The sequence below is a fragment of the Acinonyx jubatus genome, chromosome D1 (assembly GCF_027475565.1).
Source record: "Acinonyx jubatus isolate Ajub_Pintada_27869175 chromosome D1, VMU_Ajub_asm_v1.0, whole genome shotgun sequence".
Lineage (NCBI taxonomy): Eukaryota > Metazoa > Chordata > Mammalia > Carnivora > Felidae > Acinonyx > Acinonyx jubatus.
In genome coordinates this window covers 74,992,151-75,003,844 of record NC_069390.1, presented here as the reverse complement: position 1 = coordinate 75,003,844, position 11,694 = coordinate 74,992,151, and the positions used below count along the sequence as shown (strand labels likewise).

The following is an 11,694-nucleotide window of genomic DNA, read 5'->3' as shown; positions in this document are numbered from 1 at the left end:
GTCTTAGGACGTGGCTGAGAAAAGACAAGAATGGGACCCCCAACCCAAGAGCAGGCCCTGTGACAGCATCTGCTGCAGGGTCCGTTCTCCCCCTGTAGTGCCCACCAGGTGCACCCTGTGCTAACAGAGTCAGGTCGCTCTGATTTAAGTCTGCCTCTTACAAACAGACCGGAGGCTTTGATCCAGCCTCTCCGTCCGGTTCGGGCCTTCTGCCGGAGATACCACATTTCCAGAAGGAGCCTCAAAAATGCTTTTTCCCCCCTTTTAATTTAATATTTATTTATTTTGAGAGAGAGAGAGAGAGAGAGAGAGAGAGAGAGAATCCCAAGCAGGCTCCATGCTGTCAGTGCAGAGCCCAACATGGGTCTTGATCCCACAACCCTTGGGATCATGACCTGAGCCAAAATCAAGACTAGGATACTTAACCAACTGAGCCACCCGGACGCCCCCAAAATGTTTCTTTCAGTTAGCCATGTGCCTACCGATTCTCTTTAGAGCCATTGAAAACAAAAACAAGTAAACAGACGTTAAAAATAAAAAGCCACGAAAGTCCAAGGCCACACAATACAGTATATGAAGAATGGGGGTGTAGAAACGAGCGGGCCTGGGCCGGATGCTAGGGAAGAAGCACGCACTGTGCTTCTGGTGAGCCCACGTCCTCGTCTGAAACTCCGGTCACGATGTATGGGAACACCCACCTTGGGGGCTGTTCAGGCTAAGTGATACTCAAAAGCCAACTCAATAAACGTGAGGTCTTCTCTCCCTCACCCAGAGGGGTGAAGCCAATCATGGTGTAAAGTCACGTATTCTTATTTTCCAACCAGAGGAGTAGGATTCCCATCATGTTTCTCCAAATTACTTGACGCCGTTGTCTGTGAAAGCTACATTCTCTGTATACGCATCAGGGCCTTGGGAGGGGTCACCCTTTGACCAGAATCCACACCAGACAGGACGGGCCTCTCCCGAGCAGAGAAGGGAAGAGGTTGGAGGGTCAAGAGAGCTCAGCCTCACCTGGGCACGGTATTGGACGTCTGCCGGGCGGGAACACGCGGTTAAGCTTGATAAAACGGTGACAGAAACAACAAAACAGCAGCACTGTTTAATGATAGAAAGCTCCCTTTATTTCATCATTACAGACTCTTTTTTTAAGAAAGGAATTTCAGGGTTCCTGATTCATTTCTCATTTGGGGCCAACTCCTGATTGTGATGAGCCTGGGCGATCTAAAAGGCACCGTTCCCCTGCCACCCGTGTGTGGAGGCCCCAGCCCGGGATCTCGGGACAGGGGCGACGTTCCTTCAGGGTACCATGGTGCGTGGGGCAGCCACATAGAACTGGTGGGTGGAGGGGTCTCTCCTGCGGCGTACAAGCGGCCGAGAAAGGCCAGAGCTTCGGGGGGCCTCGCGTGAGCTGCCGGCACTTGGTCAGGGCGGGGAGATGGCGGAGGTGGATGCGGGCTTCGAAGGGTCCTTAATCTGAGCCCCAAATCAGGTGCAGTCGTCAGGCTGTCCTCCCAGGCACACGGGGGCTACAGAGCTGCGAAGTTTATCCTCTTGGCTGCACGGTTTCTATCCTCGTGTGTGCAGAGATCTGGGGGCCCTGCAGGGAACCCCTCTGCAGGGCAGGGAAGACCCCAAGCCGATGGGGCTGTGTGTGAGCCCTCCCGCCTCCCCTCACCTACCCCCCTCCCCCTTTTGCTGCAAGCGCACGGACTCTGCGTCAGGCGGACCTGGGTTCAAATCCCGCTCTGCAATCTTCTGCACGTTACTTGCTCAAGGTTCAGTCTGTTTCCTCGTCTTTCAAGTGGGGATAATCAGGCTGTTGTGAGGACCGAGGAGGTGATGCACGTTCAGTCATACCAGCCATCACTGGGGAACTAGAGGCGTGTCCCTTGCCCTCCCTGAGCTCACTTCCAGGAAGTTCCTCCCATGCGAGGGCCCAGGGTGGGTGAGGAGAGAGGCTCCCCAGCAGAGGCATGACCAGAGGACAAGCAGAGGAGAGGTCCTCTGGATCAGCGTCCCCAGAGTCACTCTCTCCTTGGGAGGGGGCTTCTTGTGGGGACTCTCACAGCACTTATTCAGTTCTCCTGCCTCAGCCGCTCTGACTCCCACCTGGATGGCACCAGGTCACCATATGACCCCTTGCGTTTCCTGTGACCCCAAGACCCAAACAAGGCAGATCCGTCGTGAGGTGCAAAGACGCATCCGACTCCATCCCAGACTTAGCCGTTTGGGTTAATTTTCCGAGTGACCGTGGTCGCCGACAGACTCGGAACCCAGGATCCCCAGGGGAGGACACTCAGATGTGATCAAAGTCACACTGCCTCCCCGGGCCCAGCCTCCCTGCATTTCCCCTTTCCTGGTTTGTCTGGAGGAGCTGGGAGTGGGCGGACGGCAAGCTCCAGTGGTCTGGATGACTCATTTCCTTCTCAGAGTCAAGAGCGGGTGTCTGTGGAGGCACGAGGCCCACGAGGGGGGGCACTGGATGCCTCTGGAAGCAGAACAGCAGGTGACGCTGCCTCCGAGCAGAGAAATGACACTGAAGTCAACAAGTACATGAGTCTTTTGGGAAAGGAAAGAGCAAGCGCCAGGGAAAGAAGAGCCATTTTATCCCTTTATTATATACAATATTAAGGCACAAGTTTAAGCAGCAAAGAATAGGAAAATCTTTGGCTGACCAACAGTGTCAACGTTTGCTGTGGGGGACACACTGTGTTCTTGGACTTCCCCCCCCACCCCCATACACAGACCCCCTGGCTGGGCAGCTCTGCGTACCCTCCCCCCCTTCAATATAGACCAGTGAGGTGCCAAGATGTCAGGCTAGAGTCCGCTGGAGGGAACTGAGCACTCTGCCACCAAGCACAGCAACCACGTACGTGGCGGGCGGAGAGGGTGACGGCCCTAGGGCCGTCCGAGTTTTGGCTAAGGTCGGTGTGCGTGCCGGCCCTCGTTTCACAGAATGTCACACAGATCCTGCCAGTGCCCCCTTGAGGAGGGGGCCCCACTGTCCCTCCACCAAAGGGGAAAACACCTTAATTCAAAGAAAACCACTGTGGATAAATGTGCTCACATTCCGGTTAGTAATAAATACTTGCAGGTGTCTAGATGCAAACAGAATCCTAGGCAAAATCACATGTAATTTGGGGCAGCAACAGTTTGGGAGCTGATACAAGAAAATGCTGTGTATGTACCTCCTTACATTGAGAGCAAGAGTTTAATTCTGTGAAGAAGCAAAGTTTTATGACAAAGAAACACCCCAGTCATTGCTTAACACGACAATAACATGCACTTAAGTATACATGGGCTTTACAGAGCACTAAGGAATATGCACTTCCGTCTGCGTGTATGCAAAGATGTGAACGCATAACAAGGCATGGCAAGAGAAAAGATTTTTAAAAGCAAACCCACCAGAAGTTACACGTACTGATGACTACCGTCCTCCTCAGAAGAGGCCACTTGGAGAGGCACTAGGAGTCCAAAGACTCATTCCAAGGAACATTTTTGGGATTTCCTTTTTAAATGCTGTGGCCTTAATCACCCATCTTTATTTATTCAACTGGGATTATTTCCACACTTAAATCCATCCTCAAAGAATGAAGATTTCTCCTCTGGAAGGATAATTAAAGGAACGTGCTAGGCCCCAAAGGCCGTTCTAACAGAGGCGTTCGCAAACTGTTCCCACTCGAGCAGTGGGGCGGTGACAGGTACAGTCCCCCACAGGGTCACCGTTTGAGGAAGGGGTGACATGAAACATTTGAATCTTCCGGATTTTAAGAAAGGAAACCCGAGCACAACCTTGTGCTCATACCTCATATGTTCGCACTGACATATACACAGGTCTTCATATATCATTAAATTACTAAGAAAAGGATACACTACTTGAAAGGAAGAGCGAAAGTTGCTCATTAGTTCCAGAAGAAATCCGTTTACTGAAATGCTGACCTTTACATGCTCCCAGTTGGTCAGCTTCTGGAAGCTTCTTAATGACTCCACCCATCTCCTACGGAGCCACGCATCAGAGGCAAGCTGATTAAACGAACCTCACATTGAATAAAGACATTTTAAACACATCGATTAATTAGCAAGAAAGAAGAAAAGAAAAGCAATATTTATAAAGCATCTACCATGGCTGCCTCTGGCTTGAGGAAGCCAACTGTGGGCTGGATACTCTCTGGCTTGGCGATGGCTTTACCATTTAGGAATATCTGCAGGTTCCCACTTACCACGGCCACGGAACTCCTTCGCTCAGGAGTACAAGTTCATTTGCAGCAGCACACAGAAGCATGCTCCCCCGACTCCAAGTGCAGACTGGAGCAGGACTTTGGTTTTGGAAAACACGCTTTTTCTCGGTATCCGACCCGAGCCCTGTGCAGTCAAGTGCCCGATGCGTTCCCAAGAGCTACCCTGAAGGACTGAAGAGAGAACGGCCCCACCGCTCTCTGCCCTCTGACCAAAGCCCTGCGTGAGACGCGGCAGCCTTGTCCTGCAGGTCTGCCTGGAACGGGCCAAATTCAACAGTCACTGGCAACCAATCTCTGGGAGGCAGAAGAAAAGCCAAGGGAAGAAAATACTAATGCACTTGCTCTGAAATGAGTTGCTGGATTCCCAGCAACACCTCTTCCATATGATACCCTGGTCAGCACGCAGAAACCGCTAGACAACCCATTCCAGGAGGAAGCAGAATTACTCTGGCATGTCTTCACACAAAGCCAAAGCCTTTACCCTCCCCCGGGACAGGACTCGTGAGTTCCATAATCAGACACCACTGGGAAGTCCAGGCCGCTGGACAACGTGCCAAGCGTTTTTAGATGGATTTTGTAAACTTGCATGGGATAGAACATGAAGGCTTCCCTCTGTACCTCGTGTTTATGGGCAATTCTAGGAGTTCTGAGCTTCTAGTCCTATTTCTTAGCTCCCAAGAGGTGTGGCAGGTGTAGGGGTGCGTGTGTGCGTGTGTGTGTGTGTGTGTGTGCACGCGCACATCACAGACGAGGCAGAGCGGGCCAAGGCGCGACATGAAAGATGGCTGCCACCCAGCCAAGCAAAACTCCCAGTCCAGCCTGTGATGGAGCACAGCTCCTCTCTCAGGCCTTTGGTTCAGACGCCACTACTGTGAGGCTTTGGGGAGGGACTGAACCTCCCTGAGCCCTGGTTTCCTCCTCTGTGAAATAAGGAGAAACTAGCTTTGGCTCTCCGGGTGGCTCAGAGACTCGTTAAAAGGTACTTACCACCCTGCCTGCATATAGTCAGCACTAAAAAACAGAGCTGGCATTATTTTTCTGAAAATCAAATGAGATAAAAGATGGTAAACTGCAGAACGCAGAGCAGGGGCTCAGTATTTGCAATCCCTTTCTCCTATGTGCAAGCAAGGCTTCGAGAAAGCTGCAAACATAAAAAGCCAGCATCAGGGGGCCCTGATGGGGCAGGAAATCTCCCAGAAAAGAAAAAAGCCCCACATCTGAAAGCTAGAGACTCCTTTTCTTACGGAGGAGTCTTAGCGAGTTGGAAGAAATAAGACTGACGGAGACCACAGCACGCTGAAAAAAAACCAGTGATGTTGTTTGCGTTTGTATTAGACAATTAACACTCTGGATCTGGGCAAGCGAGACTGGTGCCCGCAGGTGCCAAAGGGTGTGTTGCAACAGAAAGATGGGGCTTGGGGAGACTGGGGCTGTGGCTCTCGCTTTTACCCATGTCTAGGGGAGACAGCCCAAGTTTGGGGTCGCCCAGGTGTGGGTAGTGGAGGCTGGCAGAGAAGACTCGCCCTCTTATCTCCAGACTCTTTCATGCCCAGTCCGTTCCCAACATTCATCGGGGCTCAAAATATCCTTAAGAGAAACAGCTGCAATCACCTAAGCTTCACCACCGGTAAAAAGTGATGGGGAGCAAAGATTGGGACGGTGCCTCCTGTGCCCCATCCCCGCCCGCATCCACACTTGCACAAGCCCGGGGCATTAGGCAGGCTGCTCGGCCCCCAGAACCACTCTGGCTTCCCGGGGCGGACGGGACTCGAGGAGGAGGAGGAGGCAAGAGGCAGGAAGCACCCAGTGCCCAGAGCCCAGCACAGAGCAGAGCTCAGGAAGAGTCAGTGCTGCAATGTCACACTCACTACGCCCCCTCTGGCCGAGGCCACAGATTTCCTCCCTCCGCCTCTCCAGTCTGCACCCGGGTCCTCCTTCCGCCATTTCAATCTGGGGAGGCTACGACACCACCCACCTTGCACTTGAAAGACCAGCTCTAAAATAAGCCAGCCAAGCAAAACTCCCTGAGCAGTGTGGTCTTCAGGGCTCCGTTCAGGTGGGACTTGAGAAAGCCTCAGACCCATGCCCTTTTTCTTCCTTCCCTTAAGCGAGCACAAGGGGAAGGACCTGGGATACAAGGATCCAGCTGATCTGGAGGGAGAAAAATATCAGGACCCCGCAAGAGCATCTGACAACCTGATCAGCTTCTCGTCTTTCCTGCCCAGCACCTCTTAGATGTGTCAGACATGCCACCACACACAGGGGTCAGAGGCTCACCACCTTGCCCACTCCCGGCTCTTCAACATGGTGCTTCTGTCTTACTTTGGTCAACTTGTCCCAGAAGGAAGCCTCGGAAAACGTGCCCGCACCGTAGATATACTGGCCGGTTAGGTTACAAAGCAAGCTCACGACAGAGAACGTCTTCCATGTTTTCACTGACGTGTCACCACGGAAATCTACGTGCTCGTCAACAGCAACCAGAAGGGTGCGAGAGGGTGGAGACGATGGGGAGTATGTGCACGAGCCACAAATTCTAGAAAGTGGGACAAGCTGCCTGGTGAGACTCTGGATGCCACCAAGTCAAGAGTCCTCCATTTCCTGGAGGGCAGTCCTGAAAAGTCTTAGCCCAACAGAGCAATGGGGTGGAGACGGCAAGGTCTATGCAAGGGAGCTGATGTGAGAGAGAAAAGCCAGGGCCTCGAGCTGAATGTGATGTGTCACAAGGACCATGGGATCTTGCGGCTCATCAAAACTTACCTAGTTCACAGTCACAGTGAGATTAAGGGCTGCAGCCCAAAGACTCCAGAGTGGAGAAAGCAGCCAGGCAGCCAGCATACGGCTCTGTCCCACTGGTCACTATTAAACAGAGATCATGACGCTGTTCTCGTAAATCCCAGACCTAAGGAATTCTGCTGTGTCTTATTAACAAGAAAAAAAAAAAAATGAATGAAAAGAAGAGTAAAGTGAAAGAGAATGAAGCAGAGGAAGAGATGAACTCAGAGCAGTTAGGGAGTTTGAGCACCAAAATCATAATGCTCCCATCCTGTTTTGTATTTTTACAAAACAGAATCCAGAAAAGCTAAGAAGCCCCAGAATCTCCTGAAAACCCAAACCAAGCAGATAGTTAGGTGAGAACCGCCTTCTTAATTCCCTTCACCCAAGGACACTTCTTCTCACTGCCACACCCACACACATTCACAGGACACCCTGGATGGCGCAGGTGATGTTACATTATGCCGAGATGGGCTCTCTGAGACTTCTAGGAGGTTCTTCTTAATAAAAACAAACATGCTAAGAGGCAAGGAGAATGGGGCTGTTTCAAGGAAGATCCACGTTCAGGTTTATATGTTTATAACCAAAGAGCAGGTGAACACAGACCCCCCCCCCCCAAGAGATACATTTTCTATACAATGAAAATCCCACTTCCTGTGACTTCCTTGTTTCCAGACCTACACGTGTCTTCTCTCTCCCACCATAGGCAATACAAATCCATACGAGTGTCTTCACGTAGGTCTTCTGAATTTTTTTTTTTAACATTTATAAAAAGCGTCCTCACTAAATTTAAAATCTTTATCAGTTCAACTCATTCCTGGTTTCCCATCCACAACTTTCTTGATCTGTCTCCTCCCTCTCGGCCACGTTCCTCATTCGTCAAGGTCCCACTACAGAATTCTGCGGGGACGCCAGTGTTAGATGAGGACTTCCATCATCTCTCCGTCAGGGAACTCGGGCTTGTGGAGCAAGCTGCTGACGCGGCCTTTGTGGTCGGGGGACTTCCCGTGGCCAGGAGGGTTCTCTGCCAAACAGAAGGGGACATCAGCAGCCTGCCCTGCAGAGGGGCCGGGCCAGGCCGGCTCTTTCTAAAAGGAAAGCATTACCAATACCCACACTCAGCACCAGCGTTTGTAGGTGAGGCCACAGAACCCGGCCCCTAGTGGAGAAAAGCAGAATGATGGGCCCCGGGATTCAGACGCAAGTCTCAGAGCCAGGGTGCTGATGGGAAGGGGTAAGTGGGTGAAGCGGGCGTGGGGCTGTGTGCCCGGAGCCCCCACGGTGCTCTCCCTCCACTCTATGCAAAACCACCAAGTGCTGCACCTACAAGCCAGGTCCTTTCACATGCTCCTTGCCTTCCTTGGAAAAGTACATCTTGAGAACTGAATGTTCGAAAAATGACAATGCTGTGTTTACCCGCCTATTTTGGAGGATGCAAAGAAAGCAGCCCCATGGAGGACATGGTTACTTTATGCCCCTGAGAGCCCCACGCTCTCCAAAGAACGCAAGAGGACTATCCCCATGACTGAGATTGGTCCAAAGGCATGTCTGGTCTTTGCCCGGACGCCTCTGGACTCAGGGCCAGCCCACCCCACGCAGGCTGTCTTTTACTTTAAAGCACCTCATTAGTGCTGGCCTGAGTGATGGGCCAGAAGTCGACCTGCCCTGCAGTTAAATCTGCCTTCTCCTTCAGGCAGGAGAGTACCCCAACCTTGAATCCCCGATGAGTAAACCTCTCGAAGGCAACATCTATGTACCGGGTGCCTGGCTAGCTCCCAAACAGGCTTTGGGGAACTGATTCCCTCACACCCCGCAGTGGGTCCATTTTCACCCCTCTGGGAAACGACTGATCACAAGCGTGTGTTAAAAGGGTACATTCAAGTTGTGTACTCATGTAAATGGTCATAAATTAAAAGCATCTACACACATTTCATTCCCGTAAGAATAAAGTGCAGGAGGGTAAGCATAATCATTCAAAAACCCCAGAGAGCGAGAGCCGATGAGAGCCCTGCTCCCTCCCTAGCTCCCAACCAAAGGCTGGCTCCCTCTCAGGCCAGAGTTGTGGGCTTGTCTAAGGATAAGCGGAGCTAAGAACTTCCTACCTGGTTTCTCTGCAGGTGCTTTGGCCACCGGGTGTTTCAGGACCGGGCTGTTGGAAGGGGTGATGCTCAGCCTGCCACGGTTGGGCAGAGAGGCCATGCTGGGCCAGAAGAGTTCGGCGCTCTTGTCCGTCTGGGTGCTGCTGTCCTTGCTGCCCGTCTTAGCATGGGCGCTGCTGGCCGAGGCGGTGGAGGCTGCGGGGGACAGCGCCGTGGTGGAGGCCGTTGAAGTGTGCTCTGGGTGGTCCTTCCCCAGCAGCAACCCTGAGGGCGCAAACACAGCTTTTTCAATGCCATTCTTTTCTTTTCTTTTCGTTTTTTTTTTTTTAATGTTTATTTATTTTTGAGAGAGAGAGCACAAGCAGAACAGGGGCAGAGAGAGAGGGAAACACAGAATCCGGAGCAGGCTCCAGGCTCTGAGCTGTCAGCACAGAGTTCGACACGGGGCTCGAACCCACAAGCCACGAGATCATGACCTGAGCCAAAGTCGGCCACTTAACCTACTGAGCCACCCAAGCGCCCCTCAATCCCATTCTTTAAACAAAAACAAACAAAAAAAACCCCCAAGTCTTGGACATGATTTCCTTCTTGACTAAGGACTGCTTCTTTCATTCACTTACTCATTTACCAAATGCATTTATAAGCACTTCTTATGTGCTTGATCAAATGACAAGCGCTGAGAAAATTAAAAAAATAAAAAGATTAAAAACACTACTCCCTTCTCTAAAACTATACAGGTTTTTTGGGGAGGAGAGAAGTTGTTAAGTAAACTGCTTATGATGTAATATGATGAACAGTAGGATAAAATTATGCCCAACATAATCTTAAAATAAAAAAAAAAATTAAAATTTTGTAAATAAAGAAGAAAAAGAGTTGCCTAATAGCCAGTTTTGAGGGACAGGGGCATTCCTGGAAGGCTTTCTAGAACGAAGCTATAACAGGCCCAGGAGGGCTCGCCTTGAGCAGCAGGTGTGTGCTGAGGAAACACTGAAGGCTCCTTTGATCTGACACATGGTCCCGGTGACCCGCACTCTGTTGAGCAGTCCACAACACCGCCCCACTCTTGGTGGCCCCCGGCAGGCCCAGGTTCAAAAACAAACATGCTTCCCAGTCAGGGCAACACTTGTGCACATTACTCCCCAGAGGCGATCCCTTGCAGTGAGGGGACAGCCACGGCCCCCAGGAAGCAGGAAGCCAGCTAGGCTTCTGGACAGAGCCACTTAAAGTTTATTTTTTATTTATTTTTGAGAGAGAGAGACAGAACACAAGCAGGGGAGGCGCAGAGAGAGAGGGAGACAGAATCCAGAGTGAGCTCCTGGCTCTGAGCTGTCAGCACAGAGCCCGACACGGGGCTCGAACCCACGAACCGTGAGATCATGACCTGAGCCGAAGTCGGACGCTTAACTGACTGAGCCACCCAGGCGCCCCTGGACAGGGCCACGGAGCCCTCTTCCTCCTCTCTGTCCCAACAGCAGGCTGGGGTGGAAAGGGGACGTGCTGGCCAAGAAAAAACCTTTGTGTTCCTCAACGGTGAAATACAGCACGCATTCAGGAATGTGCCGGCACTCCACAACACTAGCCTATAGAAAAGGCGGTGAGCACATTCAAGGATCTGTTCGCCAGGGCTATGTCAAGGTGCCCACTCACAACACAACGCAGGGCAATTCAGTTTGCCCACAGCGGTGCTTCTCCAAATGCAATGTGCATGGCAAATACTTGGATACATTGTTAAGATAAAGATTTGGTTCACTGGGCGGGGCCTGGGATTCTCCTTCCCTGAGGAGCCCCTCAGAGACCCGACCAGAGGCCGCTACTGGTCCCCGGACTGCATTCTGAGGGACAAGCGTCTTCGGCTAGGTGCTTCACACGCATCAGCTGGCTTTTTATCTTACAGCGCTCCTCTGACACAGGTCCTGCTGTTTTCTTCTGTTTTACAGAAAAGGACATGGGAGCTCGGAGAAATTAACACCTCCATGGCTAAGAAGTAGCAGAAACGGGACTCAAGTGCAGCTGGCCCTGACTTCAAGTCCAACGTGCATTCCTCCCCGCTCATCACCCTGCCTGTCGAACCTCCACAGTCTGATGGGGGACGTTCTGGTGGAACCGAGTCGCTCACCAGTCACCCCGCTGGGGAGCCCCGAGCCTGCAGGAAGGTAGACGCCGTCACCTCCACTTGCTTCCAGAGCCCACGGGGCAAAGAGATTTTGGGAACTGTGAATGCGTGCCCCTGCCCAGCCCCTCCGAGAGGCCCCTTCTGTTTTCCTGTGATGTGACCCCAATCACAACAATGAGGAAGAATACCCGTGCGGAGAACACAGCAACTTGTCCTGTGGGCCGGGGCCTCAGGCTCCCGGGCCCAGTTTAGGCTTGCCGAATGCCAGTGGCCACAGGCACAGACACCAGGGAAATGCCTGCCTGGCTGGATGTCACCAACTGCCTGTGCCAGCAAGGGCTCCGTCACGGCCGAGCCCACCTCAGACTCCTTCACCAGACCTGACCAAGCACTGCCCCCAGGCTCTGTAACTGGGGTAGGGAGCTACGTGTCCTCGGGAGGGTCTTTGGTGATCCTAGCTGCTGTCCACACA

General features: G+C 52.1%; 1 protein-coding gene across 10 annotated transcripts in view; it reads right to left on the bottom strand.

The window, feature by feature from the left end:
• Positions 1-293: 293 nt before the first annotated feature.
• The window catches only part of AMOTL1 (angiomotin like 1), a 155,168-nt gene continuing 143,767 nt past the window's right edge, over positions 294-11,694 (bottom strand). For all 10 annotated transcript variants that reach the window (XM_027040045.2, XM_027040046.2, XM_027040047.2 and 7 more), the window contains 2 exons: positions 9,113-9,373; positions 294-8,034 (listed from right to left, as the gene is read on the bottom strand). In XM_027040045.2, coding sequence (XP_026895846.1) covers positions 7,928-8,034; positions 9,113-9,373 — 368 coding nt within the window. In that variant the 3' untranslated portion in view covers positions 294-7,927. The remainder of the gene's footprint in view (positions 8,035-9,112; positions 9,374-11,694) is intronic.